The sequence below is a fragment of the Carya illinoinensis genome, chromosome 10 (genome assembly GCF_018687715.1).
Source record: "Carya illinoinensis cultivar Pawnee chromosome 10, C.illinoinensisPawnee_v1, whole genome shotgun sequence".
Taxonomy (NCBI): domain Eukaryota; kingdom Viridiplantae; phylum Streptophyta; class Magnoliopsida; order Fagales; family Juglandaceae; genus Carya; species Carya illinoinensis.
This window is the reverse complement of record NC_056761.1, coordinates 35088063-35109746: the sequence shown is the minus strand read 5'-3', so window position 1 is coordinate 35109746 and position 21684 is coordinate 35088063. Positions and strand designations below refer to the sequence as shown.

At 36.6% G+C, this 21684-nt stretch overlaps 1 protein-coding gene and 1 pseudogene across 1 annotated transcript; both read right to left on the bottom strand.

The window, feature by feature from the left end:
* Nucleotides 1–474: 474 nt before the first annotated feature.
* LOC122278236 lies at nucleotides 475–9642 on the bottom strand (annotated as a pseudogene).
* A 1731-nt stretch (nucleotides 9643–11373) lies between these two features.
* LOC122278680 (glycolipid transfer protein 3-like) lies at nucleotides 11374–19784 on the bottom strand. The gene is made up of 2 exons (XM_043088865.1): nucleotides 19740–19784; nucleotides 11374–11538 (listed from the first exon to the last, which is right to left on the bottom strand). The coding sequence occupies exons 1-2, from the start codon at nucleotides 19782–19784 to the stop codon at nucleotides 11374–11376; spliced, it is 210 nt and encodes a 69-aa protein (XP_042944799.1).
* Nucleotides 19785–21684: the final 1900 nt, after the last annotated feature.

The window sequence follows — 21684 nt, the reverse complement described above, 5'->3', positions numbered from 1 at the left end:
AATTAATTTTTAATGTGAGTCTCATATTTATTTATTTTTTCCAAAAAACATTTGTGACACTTGCGCACTTTATGATTACAAATATCTTTTCTCTTTTTAAAAAATCTTTAATAGTCTTCTAAGAGTAGAAACACCATATATGGATTTATATTTATTCTTTCATTCAAAGTCAAATAAGTTTTGTATTTGTTTTCATTTGGCAGAAAAAGGGGGATTTAAAGGGTTCAAAGAAATAATAATATATCAAAATATTTAAGCTGCATAAATCATCAACCAATTTCTAGTTCATCCTAATCCATGAACAAATCAAACATAAGCTTCAAAAATAAAATAGGATGAAAATGTAGAACATAGTTGCAAAATTAATGCTAAAACCTTCCATAGATGTGACACAAACACAACCAAAAGCATGAAAGAAAAATAGGTACTTAGCATTCTGTGCTTTTCAACGTCCTAGCCCCATGCAATGAAAACCTACGGATTCAGCTGCATTAACACCTCCTTGACCACTTTGTCCAAATTCAAGTTTGAAGAGCCTTCTGAACTAGCTGCTTTCTCAACCTTTTTCTTCCACTCTATGGCATGTTTCCTCATCTCCTTACCCTTCTCTCCATCCATTAACTCTCTCACAAGCCTCTCCACTTCATCTCTTTTTACATTACGATCAATCTCCATGCCAATGCCCCATTCAACGCAAGCTAACCTGCAATTTGTTTGTTGCTCAGCAATGAATGGCCAACAGAGCACAGGCACTCCTGCACACATGCTTTCAAGCATCGAGTTCCATCCGCTATGGGTTAAGAATCCCCCGATTGATGGGTGGCTTAGCACATGCTCTTGTGGGTACCAACTTAATATAATACCTCTATTTTTTGTTTTAGTTACAAACTCATTGTGCGATAAGATCAATGAAGCATCCTTCACCATGTCAGGCCTAATTACCCACAAGAAGGCTTTCTTGCTATTAGCAAGTCCCCAAGCAAACTCAATGATTTGTGGCGGGGTTAGGTCTGTAACACTACCAAAACTTACATATATAATTGAGTTGGGTTCCTTGGAATTGAGCCATTCGAGACAGTCACCTTCATATTTCTAGAGATTGGAACCAATATTGGACACTAAATCCTTTTGTGGAACTGATTGAGAAGCAAATGAAGAGAGCCAATGGAGTAAATGGGAGGAAACATGGAGGAAAGGGCGTCCAATGCTTCATGCTCCAGTGCATCAAAAGTGTTCACAACTATGGCGGAAGCTTTCAAAGCTTTCTCTATCATCTCTAAAATATAATTCAGCATGATATCATTTGGATCCAATGTGAATAGAAAGGTGGGGAGATCCTTGAGGCGGATTTTTTTCAACCCGGGAATCCAATAAATAGTGGCGTCCATGTGCCCATTTGGAAGACAGCTCTCGTCTACATTTTTCATTCAAAAAAGTTTAAATGTTATTTCATTAATTGAAGACTTATTACGTGTAATATTTAGATAAACTCTTGATGGGATTTATATAAATGAGCATAGCCAAAGAGTTATATATATATATATATATATATATATATATATATATATGCTCCTCGCAACACCCAGCTTAATGAAATTTTTGGAACCTAATACTGTCCTCTCTTACTATTAATTTTAAATCTCCATTTACCTATAATTTCAAGCCATTGCAAAAACTATATAAAAGGTGATGACTTTATTTTTCACCTCCCATTTAATGTGAGAATTCATGGCAACATCAAATAAAAAGCTTATCTGAAATGAGTGGTAATATTTCACATTGAAAATAGAAGGGCGATAAATGAAATAATCTTATATGGTCCGGGATAGAAAAACTTTGAGAAAATCTTCAAACTGGATGAAGTGTTAAACTTATTTTTACACCCTCTAATAAAAGGTGGTCACGTTAGCTTTCTATGATAATTATTGTAGAACTGCTCTTATGTAAGTAAGCATACGAAACTCTCAACTCTCTCTCTCTCTCTCTCTCTCTCTCTCTCTCTCTCTCTCTCTCTCTCTCTCTCTCTCTCTCCCCTTAAGCCCCTTGCTTGGGTATCTTTTTTTTTTTTTCCTTTGTTTTCCCAACAATTGCACGGTGTGGTAGGACTTGCGTTGGTCACTAATATGTAGGGAGACTTGGAGAGGGATCTTGTTGGTTTGATCTAACATCAAGGCTAGTGCTTCACATGACCGGATCTTTTTTCTTTTTGCATCTGATTTTCGAGAAGGGCTTTTGGATTTTGTATGCATCTCTAGCATCCAAAATATTTTTGGGTTTTACTTTATTATGATTTTTTAGAGCTTGATTTTGCCGATTTAGCTTAATTTTCCCTTAGATCAAAATAATCAACTCTTGTATCGGTTTAGATGGTTTAAACTTTGGGTTCCTCAAGCAGTTGAGGTTTAATTTGTAATTTTGAACATGATTTTCCATTGGATCAAGCTTGACCGGTAGCTGCCTTGGTTTTTACTAAAATTTTGAGTGCTTTTGCTTATTTTTTTGCGTGGGTGGTCCTTGTGTTTTGCCCACATTGTTTAATAAGCTTAGTGGTTCGATCTGTTTCTTTATTTGTTTTATGTAATTTTTCCCTCTATATTTTTGCGGACTCCATTTCTAGTAGCCTAAGCTCTATGCTGATGAAGTGGGTTTTGATACTTCTTTTATTTTCTTTCCCAACCTTCCGTGCTTGTGTTGAGGAGAGAGAGAAAAAGAAAATGAGTAGGGAGAAAACCTTGACAAAGTTTGGTACGAACAGCTAAAATCAATTATATCATAAGAATTATAAAATGTCTACATGTCTACCTTCTATTTGAGGGTGTAAAAGTGCGTTTATAACTCATCCAGCTCGAAGCGTCACCCAAAAACTTATGATTCCAATGAGTTCCAAGTTCGATAACATTGATTAGTTTTGTTGGGATATAGTAGTTTGGGTCTTTTTGTAGTTCTTACAAATGATATGATGGACAATCCTCCCTTTGAAGTGAGACACTTGATCAACAAAAAATATCAAATTAAATATTGGAAGGTGATAAATGAAATCCCACGTTACCCAACGAAAAAATAATTATTAATGGTTATTTGATAAGTTAGTATCTAGATTTTCATGTTTCAAAATTCGAGACTTCAGTTTTCAACTTTTGTAAAGTAGATATCTAGATTTCAAGAAATTCATAATTCAACACATTTGTTAATTATTTTACCATAAGAAAAACAACGGTGTGATTGAAATGTGACATTCGTATACCACACATCAGTCTATGATTGGCTGATGTGGATGATTATGAGTAGAAGAGTTTAATTGGTATATGGATGATCATGAGTAAAGGAGTTTAATTGATTTAGGAAGAATAAAATAAAAAACATTAAATGGGGTGTATGGGGATAATGAGTAGTAAAGTTCGTAATGTTATTTTTATAAGTTATTTTACAAAAATATCCCTAATTTAAAACATAATTGTATTAAGTGTTGTGTAAACAGTTTCCAAAGTGTAATGATCAGAAATAGATGTCAATTTTCCAAAGTGTAAACAGAATTCTTATGATCATTAGATGTCTTTCTCATAAGGATATTTATGATCTTTCGCCAAACAATTACGAGGAAGATATCTAATATATTAGTTGTATCATATGTTACAAATTCGTTGCCTCCCAAACAGTTTCCCATCCACCTTCTAACCCTTGTAACGAAGACATCTAATGATCCTAAGAATATGATTGTCCACTTTATTAAACACTTGTGTAAGCCAAGGTACGTATAGATGCAATCCTAGGTAAGCTTTTTGCCTTCTTCGTTCAAGATTTTGAGACTCGAAAATAGAAGTGTAAGTATCTGAAGTTCTTTGATAGAGGGTCGAAGATTGAAAAAAAAGTAACATAACCTTAGGAAGGAAAATCGTACCTTTGAGTACTGCTATAAGATCACCCCTTTCAACAAGATGGCGGCTATGTGCATATCCTAAAAAGCCACATGCACTCGCAGTCCACAATAGAAGGACAGTGATTCCAAGTTCTTCAGCAGCGTTAATGGCAAAAGGCATGCATAAATCACTAACTATGCAGCTCACTGGAGGGACAACATTCGAGGAGACATGATTATCATTAAGTTTCGCAAGTAAAATACGAAATGAAACCAAGCAAGTCTTTCTGATAGAGTCACTCAGTGATGGGATGTCTTGGGTTGCATCGTTGGCATCAGAAGGAGGCAAACCGTCGGGGATGGTTTCAAAGCGAAAGTCCGGCAAGCCGTCCAAGGAATCAGGACCTCTAGACTTAAGCATGCGTTTGTGATTGAACTCAGTGTTGTGTAGCGGTAAAGCCACTTTTATGGACTTTTATGGGTCAAAATTGGTGGTTAGTTGAGCTTGCGTTCACATTTGCTTCCGCCATCTTCCACCGCCAAAGCCACCTTTATGGGTAAAAAATGGTGGCTAGTTGACAACCTACATCAAACTTGCGTTCACATTTGCTTCCTCCATCTTCCACCGCCAAAGCCACCTTTATGGGTCAAAAATGGTGGCTAGTTGACAACCTACATCAAGCTTGCGTTCACATTTGTTTTCGCCATCTTCCACCTCTTTTAACTCCTATAAATACATGTTTTTGCCTTTAAAAACCTATCCCATTTTGAAAGAAAAATTTAGAAAAAGAGAGAGAGTTTTAGAGAGAAAAATAGTGAGGTTTCTCCTATATATTGTCTTTCCTTTTATAATAAAGAGTGAGTTTTCTCCTTTTATAAGAGAGGGTATTGTCAATTGTGCTCTCTTTATTCAAGAGAGAAATTCCTTTAATCCTTTTGCTATAAGTGAAATTCTTCTACAATTAGAGTTCCTTATTATTTCTTTTATTCTTTCTCATTTCTACTTCAGTTGTAATTGTATGCCTCGTACCGCAAGCGCCTAACAGTGGTATCAGAGCATCAGGTTTATAGCCGGTTTTCGTGCTACAGTTAGATCCAGTTAGTGGAAAGGAGACATCTTCAATAATGGCAACGAAGTACGAAATAGAGAAGTTCAATGGGAGTAATTTCTCATTGTGGAAAATGAGAATAAAAGCAATTTTGAGGAAAGATAATTGCTTGACGGCAATTGGAGATAGGCCCGATGAGATCACTGACGACGGCAAGTGGAACGAGATGGATGGCAATGCTATTGCTAATCTGCACCTAGCACTAGCTGATGAAATATTGTCAAGTGTGGCGGAGAAAAAGACAGCAAAAGAGATATGGGATACTCTGACAAAATTGTATGAGGCCAAATTACTACACAACAAAATTTTCTTGAGAAGAAAACTCTACACCCTTCGGATGATGGAGTCAACTATGGTGACAGACCACATCAACACCCTTAACACTTTATTTTCACAGCTCACAGCAATGGGGCATAACATAGAGACGGGTGAACGTGCTGAAATTCTACTTCAAAGTCTACTTGATTCGTATGATCAACTCATCATCAACTTAACCAACAACATTGAAGTTCTAGTCTTCGATGATATTGCAGCTGCGGTTCTTGAAGAAGAAAGTCGGCGCAAAAGCAAAGAAGATAGACCAGGAGGTTCACAGCAAGCCGAAACTTTGGTAATGACGAGAGGAAGATCAACTGAATGTGGCCCCAGTGGGAGTCAAAATCAGAGTAGATCAAAATCCAGAAGTAAGAAGAATGTCAAGTGTCATCATTGTGGCAAGAAAGGGCACTACAAAAGGGAGTGTTGGCATCTTAAGAAGAACGAAGAAGCCAAAGGAAAAGGCCCTGAGTTGTCAAAAGCTCAAGATTGTGTAACAAGCACCTCAGATGATGGTGAAATTTTATACAGTGAGGAAACAACAGTTACTGAAGGTAGAAGAAGATTCGCTGATGTCTGGCTTATTGACTCAGGAGCAACATGGCATATGACTCCCCGGAGAGAATGGTTCCATCAATATGAACCTATCTCAGGAGGATCTGTGTTCATGGGAGACGATCATGCCTTGGAGATTGCTGGTATTGGTACCATCAAATTGAAGATGTGTGACGGTACAGTTCGCACCATTCAGGAGGTACGACATGTGAAAGGCCTGAAGAAAAATCTATTGTCTTTAGGACAATTAGATAATAGTGGTTGTAAAACCCATATTCAAGATGGGATCATGAAAATAGTTAAAGGTGCGCTTGTAATGATGAAAGCGGAAAAGATAGCTGCAAATTTGTACATGCTTAAAGGAGAAACACAACAAGAAGGAGAAGCATCCACTGCGTTGGCAAGTTCGGCAGAAGAATTAACAATGATGTGGCATCGTAAACTTGGCCACATGTCGGAACGAGGTTTGAAGATTCTTGCTGAACAAAAGCTTCTTCCAGGGCTCAAAAAGGTTTCATTACCCTTTTGTGAGCATTGTGTTACTAGTACGCAGCACAGATTGAAATTCAGTAGTTCCTCTGCTAGAAGTAAAGCTATCTTAGAACTAATCCATTCTGATGTTTGGCAAGCACCAGTTTTGTCCCTAGGAGGAGCAAAATACTTTGTGTCATTTATTGACGATTACTCCAGGAGATGTTGGGTGTATCCAATAAAAAATAAAGCAGATGTATTTCCAGTTTTCAAAATATTCAAAGCGCGGGTTGAGCTTGAATCTGAAAAGAAGATCAAGTGTTTAAGGACAGACAGTGGAGGAGAATATACTGGTATTGAATTTGATAGCTTCTGTTAACAAGAAGGTATCAAAAGGCAGCTCACGGTGGCATACACTCCACAACAAAATGGAGTAGTAGAGCGGATGAACAGAACCTTGTTAGAACGAACAAGAGCGATGTTGAGAACTGCAAGAATGGCCAAGTCATTTTGGGCAGAAGCAGTCAAGACTGCCTGTTATGTGATCAATCGGTCACCATCAACCACAATTGATCTGAAAACGCCGATGGAGATGTGAACTGATAAGCCAGCTGATTATTCTCACTTACATACATTTGGAAGTCCTGTTTATGTTATGTACAACGCCCAAGAAACATCAAAGCTAGATCCAAAATTTAGAAAATGTATTTTCTTAGGGTATGCTGATGGAGTCAAGGGGTACCGCCTGTGAGATCTCACTGCCTGCAAGGTGCTAATCAGCAGGGATGTTGTATTTGAAGAAGATAAGGTACAAGAAAAAGAAAATGATAGCGCTTCAAAAGAGAAACCAGAGACTACTACAGTTCAAGTTGAAGAAAGACAAGAATTAGAAGTTCCAGATTCTTCTGAAGCGATATCAGAGCACGAAGAACAAGAATAAGCTGAGTGTGCAATTCCACAAGTTCGACGGTCAACTCGGGAGAGAAGAAAACCAACTTGGCACTCAGAGTACATCATGGAGGGAAATGTCGCATACTGTCTACTAACAGAAGATGGAGAACCATCAAATTTCCATGAGGCTACAAATAGTCAAGAAGCTTCTCTGTGGATGGTTGCAATGCAAGAAGAAATTGAAGCTCTCCATAAAAACAAAACATGGGATCTTGTACCACTACCACAAGGAAGGAAGGCCATCGGAAATAAATGGGTTTACAAGATCAAACGAAATGGCAATGATCAAGTGGAGCGGTATCGTGCTAGATTGGTGGTGAAAGGATTTGCTCAGAAAGAAGGCATAGACTTTAACAAAATATTCTCTCCTGTTGTTCGACTCTCAACGGTTCGAGCAGTCCTTGCGATGTGTGCTACATTTGACTTGTACTTAGAACAACTGGACGTGAAAACTGCATTTCTTCATGGAGAAATTGAAGAAGAAATTTACATGCTCCAACCAGAAGGTTTTGAAGAAAAAGAAAAAGAGAACTTGGTTTGCAGGTTGAACAAATCTCTATACGGTCTCAAACAGGCGCCGAGATGTTGGTATAAGAGATTTGATTCCTTTATCATGAGCCTTGGATACAACAGACATAGTTCAGATCCTTGTGTTTACTATAAGAGATTTGGTGATGGTAATTTCATTATTCTGTTGTTGTATGTTGATGACATGTTGGTAGCAGGCCCCAACAAAGATCGTATTACAGACTTAAAGGCACAGTTGGCTAGGGAGTTTGAAATGAAGGACTTGGGACCAGCAAACAAGATTCTAGGGATGTAAATTTACCGAGACAGAAATAATAGGAAGATATGGCTTTCTTAGAAAAATTATTTGAAGAAAATCTTGCGACGCTTCAACATGCAAGATTGTAAGCCAATTTCTACCCCTCTTCCTATTAATTTCAAGTTATCCTCAAGTATGAGTCCTAGCAATGAAGCAGAGAGGATGGAAATGTCTCGAGTACTGTATGCATCAGCAGTGGGTAGCTTAATGTTCGCTATGGTTTGTACAAGACTAGACATTTCACAATCAGTGGGAGTGGTTAGTCGATACATGGCGAATCCTGGTAAAGAGCATTGGAGTGCTGTAAAGAGGATCCTGAGATATGTCAAGGGTACCTCAAATGTCGCATTATGTTATGAAGGATCAGACTTTACTGTCAGAGGCTATGTTGATTCAGATTATGCAGGTGATCTTGACAAGAGCAAGTCCACCTCAGGTTATGTGTCTACTCTTGCTGGAGGAGCTGTAAGCTGGGTTTCAAAATTGCAGTCTATCGTGGCTACTTCTACAACGGAGGTAGAATATGTCGCAGCTACACAAGCTAGCAAAGAGGCAATATGGTTGCAAATGCTACTGGAAGAGTTCGGACACGTACAAGATAAGGTTGATTTATTTTGTGATAGTCAGAGCGCTTTGCATTTGGCAAAGAATCCAGCATTTCATTCAAGGACAAAGCACATACGAGTTCAGTATCACTTCGTTCGTGAGAAGGTGGAAGAAGGAAGTGTCGATATACAAAAAATCCATACAAAAGACAACCTAGCAGATATATTAACAAAGCCAATTAATAATGACAAGTTTATCTGGTGTCGATCCTCCTTAGGCCTAGCAGATATGTAAGCGGCATGGAGATGGAAAGTGTAGAAAAGATAGAAGGATTACAAAAGTGACTTTAAGTGGGAGATATGTATCGGTAAAGCCACTTTTATAGACTTTTATGGGTAAAAAATGGTGGCTAGTTGACAACCTACATCAAGCTTGTGTTCACATTTGCTTCCGCCATCTTCCACCGCCAAAGCCACCTTTATGGGTCAAAAATGGTGGCTAGTTGACAACTTACATTAAGCTTGCGTTCACATTTGCTTCCGCCATCTTCCACCTCCTTTAATTCCCATAAATACATGTTTTTACTTTTAAAAACCTATCCCATTTTGAAAGAAAAATTTAGAAAAAGAGAGAGAGTTTTAGAGAGAAAAATAGTGAGGTTTCTCCTATATATTGTCTTTCCTTTTATAATAAAGAGTGAGTTTTCTCCTTTTATAAGAGAGGGTATTGTCAATTGTGCTCTCTTTATTTAAGAGAGAAATTCTTGTAATCCTTTTGCTATAAGTGAAATTCTTCTACAATTGAAGTTCTTTATTATTTCTTTTATTCTTTCTCATTTCTACTTCAGTTGTAATTGTATGCCCCGTAGCACAAGCGCCTAACATGTTGACAAAGGTTACGTGGAAGCCTTTGTGGTGGAGGAGTTTTGCTAGTTTCAGCATTGGATTAACATGGCCTTGAGCTGGGTATGGGATGCAAACAGCATGAGCCATGATCTCCTCCACAGAACTCATCTCTATCTCTCACATACACACAATTTGGAAAACAAACTATATAGAGATCACGGGCTCCAATACTGTTTTGTGCCCGACAAGACCAGCATGCATGGCAGCAACTCCCTCATGCACTCTGCAAGGGCTCCTAACTTTTTCTTCAACATGATTTTATCTTGAGCAATGCTACATACAGTCGTGAAATTGCAAACGCCGCGCAATCGCTTTGAAAAAGAGTGGGGTCTACGATTAAAAAGTTAGTTTTTTTTTTCATGTGGGTCCCATATTAATTCATTTTTTTCAAAGCGACTGCACGTCGCTTGCACAACCACGACTACAAATATCATTTCTCTTTTATCTTTATTCCAGCTCCTATAGCATGCATGGGGTCCAATGTATGATACAGTACTGATTTGTTTTCACTCACTTTGTCTTGTCATGTTTAATTCATGGCATTTTTCTTCCGGTTGATTTGGATACTTTGATGAGATGATACGCGCAAGAAATAAGATTTTTTTTTAAGTGAGATAATTTGAGTTAAGATTTTTATTAAATTTTGAGAAATGAGAAAAAAAATTAAATATAATATTATAAAGTTAAAATATTGTTAGAATATAATTTTTTAATATTATATTTGTGTTGAAATTTGAAAATTTTAAATTATTTTTTATATGAAAGTTTAGGAAAGTTTTAATTATTAGTAATGATTAAATAAAAAAATTATAAAAGAGAAGTGAAAAAAAAATTTATATTTAAATAATATTTAAATATTGCAATAGAGTGACAATCTCGTCTATATTGGGCTCGGTTGTCTCTCATAGAGCAAAATGGTCTATAAAGCCACAATGCCCAACACGAAAGAAAAACACCCCCATGAAGCTCAGCAAGCCTAGCACCGCCATCCTCAAATATCACAATAAACACTGTATCCTCCATACCTCGACCACCACGGGTCCTAAGACACGATCCTACCAGGTAATTTCACTAGGCCACCATTTCAATTTGGAGTTTATGTAGTTTTTGTACTATGAAATCTTGCATGTAAAGTTTTTTTCGGTGTAAATTTATATAATGTAAGTTGATTTGAATGTTGTAAATTTCCTTACTTGTTGCATATTCTATACCTTGTTTGATTTCTATTTTTATAATGGTTGAGAATTTATAATGTGTGCTCTGTCTATTGGCTTCAAGTTGAATTATATTGTTTGGCTATACATGGTGATTGTTGAGTCCATGGTGATTGTTGAGTCCATGGATGTGTCGATGCAAAGGTCAAACCCTTGATGGGTGTATCTTCCACATCGGTTTACAAATAGAATTTCTGGTTAGAAAACATGAATTTAGCTCACCAAGATAGAGTGGTTTTCTTCGAATAAAGGCAAAAATAGTGGTATCAAGGTTTGCATTTGCTCTTTAAGGGTCTCACAGTTGCCATCTTTCTCCATTAGGAAATTAATGACGGTTTTGTTGTCAGGCACTAGTTTTTAGAGCTACCTGTAAACACCACACTTAGTTAGTTGGACGTGTGCTTGGAAGAAGATGTTGAAGGAAGCATACAGTAGCATGACGAAAGCTTGTAAACGGTGATAAAAGAAAATAGCACTCATGGGCTTAACATGAAGAGAAAAGACACTACCAGCTCATAGATGGGGCTCTCATTGAGAAAAGCAAAGCTTAGACTGGCCCAAACAATCAATTTGATTCACCCACCTTTGTTAAAAGCAAGTGATGGCAATTAAAGGACATAGACATTTAGGGAGTGAGAGGAATTATTACTTTGAAAGTAGCTGATGATATCCATCCATGCCATAGCTTTAAAGTGGTGTTGTAAGACTCCTCCACTGCTTGTTCCATCCTCTGTGAGGAGTCTTTTGCTAGTTTTAGCAATAATGCCAAAGTAAAGTGTAACATACGAACCTAGAATTTAGGTTAATTCAATTAGAAATTATTTAGTTATGTTATGATTATATTTATTCTTTTTATTAATTACTTATTTATTTATCCTCAGATGCTTATAATTATTTATTTGTTAAATAAGATAATGAACCAGATTAATTAGAGTTTTAAGGTGGTTTCCTTTTATCTTGTATTCTCTGTTATTATCGGATAGGTTTAAAAATTTTTGAAAAAAATTCTAAGATCAAAACCAAATCAGATCTAGCTAATCTCCTGAAAACTCACGTAAAACCCTTTCCCTCACCTTTATAAAATCTCATCAGACCCTCAGATTAATCATTCAGAAATTTTAGTCGACAAAGAGGGAAAAGAAAAAGATAGCACTCGTGCAGCCCCTTCTTTTTTTTACCCAGCCACCTCATCAGAGCACCTTTAGATCTGCACAGACACTGCCAGTCAACCACTTCGTTGAACACCCCACTATCTGGTAAGCCACTGCAGTCTGCTACCTTTTTTTTCTCTCTCTCTCTTGTCACACGTTACCTTTCCTTAGCAAGCCTTAGATCCCATCGCTGGCCTTCTTTTTCCAGCAAATGATTATTTGCTTTGTTCATATCCTTTTATTTCTTTTTCTTTACTGAAAAGCACATGCAAGTTTTGATTATTACACAAATGCCCTTCAACCCAATGCACCTAACCTTTCTGTAAACTGCCTCATAAAGGAACTTTTGGTGAAGTTACCTCTTTACCCTCTAGTAACTAGGCAAACTTTATGTTTTAAACCTGATCATATACGTGGGCTATTTTTTCCTTGTGGGCTGGGCTTGAGGTTTATTAGACATGTTTCATTAATATGGACTTTTGTTTTAAATTGGGCTTGATTCTAGTATATTTTAGAAATTTATTTTAATAGTTAAGTGAGTTGATTTCTTGTGGGCTTGATTATTTTATTGGGCTGGTTGTATTTACATAAACTGTTCTAGTAACCTTAAATGTTTTCTGTAATTGGGGCTGGGCTGAAACTTAAATCAGACCAAAGTTTCACTTAAATAAATATATTAGTCTTAGACTCATTCTTTTATACACAATATATTGAAGGGCTTTTAAGCATATTTTAAAGAATTCTTTTATATTGTTTCAGCTTATTATCTTAGTTAATATTTCAATTGACCTTTAACTAAGTTTTATAAAATTATTAAGATTATGATATGAGCTTTGGAATAATATTATTTTAGGTAATCTTTTTATATTTGAATATTTATTAAATTATCTCTATGGTAAGATTTTAAGTAATTAGATTGCTACGACACATTTTCTAGAAAGATTAGTAACGTCTAGTGCCTCGTATAGGTCACGAGCTACGACGTGAGATTTTGGAAGCAACGCTAAGAGGTAAATAGTATGATCATATAAATGTACGCGTAATGTAAATATTATAATTGGGTATGATAATATGATATGGTTTTGATAGTTGTCTACGTTGCGCTAAGAGCCAAGTCAAGGTTAGATCGCTTTCACGAACTTCTATGAATTACGATGATTTACATGAAAGTAAGCCTATATATATGTTATGCTTTTATGGATTGTTGATTGATGGATTGAATGTTACTAAAATCACATGGAAGTCATGATATGATCATATAATAATTTAAGATAGGTATTCTATGAATTAAAATAGCCAGATCATGCATGCTTCATTCATGTAGTACTTAGACCATATATGCCATGTATTGTTCATGCAATAACTTAAGTCAAGCATGCCATGTAATAAATAGCCAGATCATGTATGACATGTTCATTAGTTCTCAGATCATGCATGCCATGAAATGTCATAAAATGATTAAATCATGTTAGGCCATGTCATGCTATACTATACCATATACAAGAATATATCATGTTATGCCATGCCATTACAAGAATATGCCATGCTAGAAAAGTCTAAGAAGTCCAAGAAAATTATCATGCATCAAGAAAGATAAACATTTTAAGGTAACACGGACCCAAGCGTGTTGTACCATGGACTCAAGCGTGGTTACCACAAGTTTAGTGAAACACGGACTCAAGCATGTTTCACTCCATGTCATGCAAGTTAAGTGAACATGGACCCAAGTATGTTTCACTTCATGTCAAGCAAGATAAGTGAAACACGGACCCAAGCGTGTTTCACTCCATGTCAAGCAAGATAAGTGAAACACGGACCCAAGCGTGTTTCACTTCACGTCAAGCAAGATAAGTGAAATACGGACTCAAGCGTATTTCACTTCATGTTATGCAAGTTAAGTGAAACACGGACTCAAGCGTGTTTCACTACATGACAAGTTATGTGGTGCCATGGACTCAAGCGTGATTCACCATGAAATAAGTAAAATTCAAGATAAACAAGTTACTCATGCATTCACACTTCATGTTTGCCATGATTATGAATGTTTCCGCTCATGTTAATCCATGAATGTTATATGAAAGTTATGATAAGGCTTTAAAAACCAAATTTATGTTAAGCTAGATAGTATTTCACGGTATGATGCATTATTTATTGAATATTCGACTCATTTTTTTGTTGTTTGTCTTTTTATTTTCTTCTATGTTGATTGCCACAGATGATTATGATGATGCAGAGATGGATGACCGGGAATAGATTTAGTATAAGGACTTAGAGATGATAAGTGTCATTTACACAATGATTAAGTTTCTTTTATGTCATTTCAATAACTAGTCTTATTTAAGACTAGCTCATGTTTTGTTTTATTCAGTTTCAAGTTTCAAGACTATTTATATCCTTTCAATTAAGTTTTTTTTTTTCAATAAATGAAGTATTTTAGAGTAATGAGCCTCTTTACCGGGCATTTTATCATGTTTGTTAGTAACGTCTCTATTCTACGGGAACGAGGTGTTACATAAAGTCCATAGATCCAGGGAGAAAAACACATTAACTTGTTCACGTAATTGAACATCAAGGTCTAATAATTTTATCTCTCTCTCTCTGGTTAGCTATTGACAGAGACTACAACTTGTACGTACATTGATTAAGAGTGCTGCATTTTTGCTAAATTCGAGTTCCAATTGACATTAACCATGTATAACCAAATTCCTTGAAAAGTGCTGTAACACCCACTTCGCATGGAGTGTCACGTAATTTCTATAAATATAGCTAGACAAGAGATTTCATAGTTGAAAAATAAACATTTACTTCATAAAATATTCATTTATTAAAAATCATGTCTCCAACAATAATAAATGAAAAAAAAAATTCAAGTCATAAAAGTAATTTAATCTAAAAGGTTTGGGATTTAATTGACTGCTCCATCTAATCTTGGCCTGTTTGCTTGTGGTCATCATCCTCACGTGGATGGTTAAAAATATAAAATAAAACTAAAATGAATCGAAGACTTAGTAAGAAATCCATCACAATGTAAATGTAATAAATGTAGAATTTTTCATAAAATATTTCATATTGAGAATTTAAATTCATGCTTATTCATACGTATGCTCATGTCATGCATGGCTTATTTTAAATTATCTGACTTATCATACTAGCCAACACACTTAATCCTGTGTGTGAGGCTGTGCACCAGCCTCATCCTGTGGCCACAACAGGAACCGCTAATAGTATTTTAGTATATTTTAGTGAACCACACTTAGATTCATGACTTGCACACTCACCCATAAAATTGCATTGCTACCAAGTATCTAAATGGCGATCATAAAACTTATCTTATCTTACACTTGATCATAAGAAAGTTTACGTAACTTAGTCATAAAAAGCTTACGTGTTTTATGCACATGAGATGCTTGACATGATACGTATATAATTATAATTTTTGAATCAAAACATGATGCAGAATGACATAATTATATGCTATGTTGGATGACATATTTGCATAAAACGACATACGGGATACATAAAAGAGGCTATCAAGAATTGGCTTTAATAATAATTTATCTCACCTAACAAGTGATGATCCTAATTTATGATCAAATTACTTACCTCGCTGTGCTGCTTCCTGAATTTCACTTTGTAGCTCGCCACCTATACGAAACATTAAATTTCACTAAATCTAGGGGTGGGCAGCGGGGCCCCGGAACCCGCTGCCCCGCCCCATTCGCCCCGCCCCCGCATAGGGCCCCCCGCCCCATTCGCCCCGCCCCCGCACCGTTAGGGCCGGGGCGTGGGGCCCCGACCCGTATCCCAACCCCAGCGGAGGCGGGGGACGGAAACGGACCCCCCCGGTCCGTGTTTCCCCCGCCCCGCACCTATATATATATAATATAAATATATAATATATTATATATATTATATATATATAAGTTATATAAGAGAAACGGCGCCGTTTTGTGGTGGACAAAACGGCGCCGTTTCAATTAGTGGGTTTTTACCCATAACCCAATCCCCCCCCCCGATCCCCTGATTCCCCTCCCCTCCCCTCCCCTCCCCTCCCGAGTCCCTTCACGGCTTCACCCCCTTTGGCCTAATCCATTCGGTGTTCCCTCGTCCCACCGGCAACGAGTCCGGCCGCCGCACGTATTCCATCATCCCTCTCTCTCGCACGACGCACGAGGCCGGACGCACGCCGCACGGTAACATTTCTCCTCCCCTTTTGATTTTCTCCGTTTGGTTATTATTTTTTATTTTTTATTTAGTTTTGATCGGAGATTGGAGGTAGGATGGGGTTGAATCGGAGATGGAGGATGAGATTGTTTGGATTGTGTGCTGTGGATGTCTTCGGATTGTGTGATTGTTTGGATTCCCGATTGAATGGATTGTTTTTTTTTTTTTTGTTAATTTCATTGTGATTCGGACCCCTAAATTGATTTAGGGGTTTCATGATTGAAACCCCTAAATCAATTTAGGGGAACCCCAATCCGAAACCCTAATTTTGATTTAGGGGTTGAAACCTAAATCAATTTAGGGTTTCGGATTGGGGTTCCAATCCGAAACCCTAATTTGATTTAGGGGTTGAAACCTAAATCAATTTAGGGTTTCGGATTGGGGTTCCAATCCGAAACCCTAATTTGATTTAGGGGTTGAAACCCTTAAATCAAAATTAAATTTTCATTAAAAAAAAAGTCACGAAGTTTATATATTCTAATTGAAAAGTTTTAAATGTATTTTTATCGAAGTTGCATTTTTTGAGTTGTTACTTGTTATGAATGTTGCTTTTATTTATATATTGTTTAGACGTTGGATTGTTGGAATAGAGATAAATGATTGGACAAAAATTAAGAGATGAAAATATTATAATATTTAAAATAAATTTTCTTATTAAAGTGAAAATTTAATAAGATAGTTTTTTTAGTAAGATAGTAAATTTCGGAAAAATATATATTTTTCTGTCATAAATTATTATTTCTTTTGTCATGTGGTAAATAAACTATTTTTTTTAACATATATCTCATTTTCATATTTTTTAAACATCTTTCAAGATTTTAAAAAATTAAAAAATATACCAATATACTAATATTAATGTCAGTAACTATTAAGAAATAAATTTTATAAAATTAAATATATGAAAAGTAAAAATGAGAGAACAAAACTATGAAGCATATTATCAAGCACTTTTTGTTTTATTTAAAAGTTTTAAATAATTATAACTATTAGATAATTAAAATTGTTTAAAAAAAAATCAATTTGAAAATTATATAAAATCAAAAAGAGAAAAGAGAGAAGAATATAATGCCTATTAAAAAATGTATTTTAAAGTGGCCTATTAAAATAATGTAGGGTTAGTTTTTGCTGATTGTGTTGGATTGTACTTTGAATTTTTTTTTTTTTTTTTGTTGGAAAATCAGGAATGTCTTCGGATTTCAGTGATAGCTCGCCTTCCCCAGCCAACACCCCTACCCCAGAAACTAACCCTACTCCTACCCCTATAACGAGTACACCTTGCCCTGCTCCGAAGCCCATACAGGGCAAGAAACCTGTATCTATAGTTTGGCAACACTTTACCAAACTAGAGGGTGGGGACTCCAACAACCCACAAGCTAAATATAATCACTGTGGGAAAATGTATGGATGTCACTATAGGAAACATGGTACATACCAGCTGAAGGTCCATCTAGAGGAACAATGCAAGAAGAGTCCAATATTAAAATCCTTAGTAGAGAAGGGCCAATCTAGACTAGATATTAAAATGGCTGATGGGAGTAGTGGGGCCGGGGGGCCAACATTGAAGAGGTATACGAAGTATAACCCCGATGAGTGTAGAAGGAAGTTAGCTCGTATGATTATCATGGACGAGCTGCCTTTTTAGTTTGTGGAGGGTAAAGGGTTCCAAGAATTTGTCCAAGAGTTGGAACCCAGATTTGTATTTCCTTCTCGTCACACCGTGGCAAAGGATATTAAGAAGATGTACCTTCGTGATAAAGATGTTTTGAGGGACCAACTCGCGGGTTTGGTAGTTTGCCTCACTACCGATACTTGGACTTCTATCCAAAATATGAATTACATGTCGTTGACTGTGCATTTTGTTGATGCTGATTGGGTTCTGCACAAAAAGATTATTAAATTTTGTCAAATAACTGATCATAAGGGTGAGACGATTGGGAAGGCATTGGAGGCCGCAATAAAGGAGTGGGAGTTGGAAAAGGTTTTGTCTGTGTCAGTTGATAATGCGTCATCTAATGATGTCGCATTGGGATATCTAAAGAATTATCTTAAAGATGCAAATAAGACATTCTTGGGTGGTGAATACTTGCATGTTAGATGTGCTGCACATATTTTGAATTTAATTGTGACTGAGGGGTTGAAAGATGTTGATGACTCGGTTGTCCGAGTTAGAATGGCTGTGAAATGGGTGAGGTCTTCTCCTTCAAGATTGGAGAAATTCAAAGTTGCTGCAAAGGCTGCGGGCATAACATCGAAGAAGGGTCTTTGTACTGATGTTCCTACCAGATGGAACTCAACCTTCTTGATGTTGGAGGCGGCCCAGGAATATAAGGCAGCCTTTCAATTATTGGGTGATGAAGACATCCAATATGTCAAATACTTTGATGAGCACGGGGGATCACGAAAGCCTAATGATGATGATTGGATGGTAGTTTCTACTTTCGTTGATTTTCTTGGATTATTTTATGATGTCACGTTGAATATATCTGGTTCTTTGTATCCTACATCCCATGGGTTTTGTCAACAAATATGTAGGGTAAAAGAAGAATTAGAAGATATGCGTAGGGGTTCCAATGAAAGGATGAGGGGGATGGCAAGTTCCATGATGCTAAAATATGACAAGTATTGGGGAGATTTGACTAGAATGAATATTTTCTTATATGTGGCTGTTATTCTTGATCCCCATCTAAAAGTTTCAGGCTTGTTATATGGGTTGGGACTTGTTCACGATCAAGTATGGACTGACATTATTGGTGAATTGGCCCGAGATACCCTGAAAAAATTGTATGACGAGTTTATGGCAATTAAGGGTGGTACTACATCGAAGACACATACACCGACCCCAACTCCTTCTACAGACATCGTGACCGGGCCTCCTACAAAGAAGCGCAGAATGCCGTGGACTAAAACCCTCGCACAGAATCCCACACTAGTCCATCAATCTACGGAGGTCGTTTCTGAGTTAGACAACTATTTGTCAGCGGATATGGTCCAAGATGATGATGATCATTTCGATATATTAGGATGGTGGAAGAATGCCTCAAAGAAATATCCCATCATTTCTGAGATTGCCCGCTGTATTTTGGCCATCCCTATTAGCACCGTTGCCTCAGAGTCAGCCTTTAGTACCGGAGGTCGTATATTGGATCCTTTCCGTAGTTCATTGTCTCCTACAACTGTAGAGGCATTGATATGCACACAGCGTTGGACGATAGGAAAGGATATTCATGTTCCGGATATTTTAGATTTTAAGGAGACCGATGAGGGTGGTGATCAGTCTGGATTTGGACCACCTGGTAATTATTTTTTATTTTATTATTTTAATTTTTTTATATTCATTTCCATTTCATCGTTATTAATTTTAATATTAATTTTTGTAGTAACACATGAGACGTCTAGCACCTCTGCAACATAAAAATGTGTTCAAGCCCGGGTCGCCCCAACTGTCACACCTCTTGACTCAAAGACAAGCCACAGCTGACAAGCCTCTTTAGAATGATCAATTTTTAATGATTTGTAAAAATTTTGTATTCAATAATTTGTAATGTTGATACAATGTCATTTGGACACTTTTATGTTTGTAATTTTGTAATTGTTTAGCCTTTCAATTTTGTAATAGCTTAGTTATTATTATTAGTTTATTACGTATTAGACTCTTAGACATAACACTTTTTTTTTCTTTTAAATTTCGGAAATTTTTTTTTTCTTTTTTACTTATAATTTTATGGGCCCAAAATGGCCCATTGCTGAGATTTCTGGGCCCAAAATGGCCCAGAAATTGCTTCTGGGCCCAAAATGGCTCAGAAATTGCCTCTGGGCCCAAGGCCCAGAAGGGGGGTGCGGGGGGCCGGACGGACTGGCCCCCCACCCCGTACCCCGTCATGCGGGACGAGGTACCCCGCCCCCACACACCGGAGGCGGGGGACGGGGTGGATTTTCCCCATCCGCCCCATGCCGGGGGGGGGGGGGGGGGGGGGGGGGCTACCCCGCACCGTATGGTGCGGGTAGCACCCCTAACTAAATCTACCTAAGAAAACATGTCCTAATATTTTACTTAATTAAATTCACATTGTAGAAAATAATCAAATAATCTTCTGTTTAATATAAAATCCAAAAATGCTTAAATCTTAAATTATTTAAATATTAATAACATATTTTCCCTTTCAAATTATAATTTAGTATGAAATTATTTTCTTTATAAATTAAACAATGAAGCTCATTTCATAAAAATATTTCATGTATTATTGTAATTAAAATAGACCCCAATTAATACAAGCAGACTATAAAATAAGCTTAGAGTGAATACTGACACGTTTGATGGAAATTTTGTGGTAGCTTGTTGAAAGTCTGATGCGTCATTTATGTGTAATTCTAGTAATACACATAAAGGAAAGTTTGAAGATGCTTTTATCGAAAGGCTACATACCAAAAGCGATTGATACTTGAAAGATAAGAAGGAAGGGCAGTAATGTAATTGTGCAAAAGACTCTCAAAAGCTCTATGGATGGAGCTACACGACAAGAATTTGGAGGGCATTCTTTGGAAATATCTTTAAGAATTTGAACATGCTATATAGCTATAGTAGTAAGTATGCAAGTACTATGCAATTATTTTAAAAAAATAAATAAATATGAATTTTACATGAAAAGAAATAAATTTTTTAACAATGAATCCCACTCTCTTTTTCAAAATTATTGCACAACGTTTACGCACTCTATAGCTATATGTAACTTTAATTTATGTAAACAGAAAGACTACTCTTGCTTAACTAACAAGGGTTAAAATCCTTTTAAGGCCCCTTTTATTTGCAAAGAAAATTGAGCCTCTTCTGTAGGAATGGAGAACTGAGAATCACTCGAGGGAATTGAGCATGCGTCATGGCCGATTTTTGTGGGAAGCTCTATTCCCACAAAATGTCGTTATGGGAAGCTCGTGGTGTAAAACTAGCCACAAAAAGTATTATAGCCCATGAAAAGTTTAATTCGTAGCCATTACCTATATTTTCCCACAACACATCTCGCGGCAAGAGCCGATGAAACTCATCTCAAAAGCATGTCCATTTTTGTTTATGCTCGTGGGAATAGGAGCAAGTACTGCGAGAGGTACTAGTAGGTATTAGTATTACCCACTAGAACATTTGGTAGGTATTGTAAAAATACCCACTGTTAAACCATGGTTAAGGTCGTTGCAAGGACTTTCCCATCTATATATTTTGCTAGAAAGAACTATTTCAATAGTCTAGTTTAAAAAAAATAAAATAAAATAAAAACAAAGCATTCCAAAAGCCATTAACAAAAAATGGTCCTTACATGAAACATTCATATTGTAGCCTTCAAATGCCCAATATTAACAAATCTTCCTCCAAAAGCAGGCCACCTATCTATTAAATGTCACTAAAAAGACACAATTGAAAAAAGTGGGAAATTAACCTAAAATTCTTTAAAAATGAATGAAATAGATGAATCTGTAGCAATGGAAGAGAGTATCTCAAGCTTCAAAGCTTTTATTTGATAAGAATATGAACAACATATGAAGAAGTCTTTAAAGTGTGGAGCAAATATAGA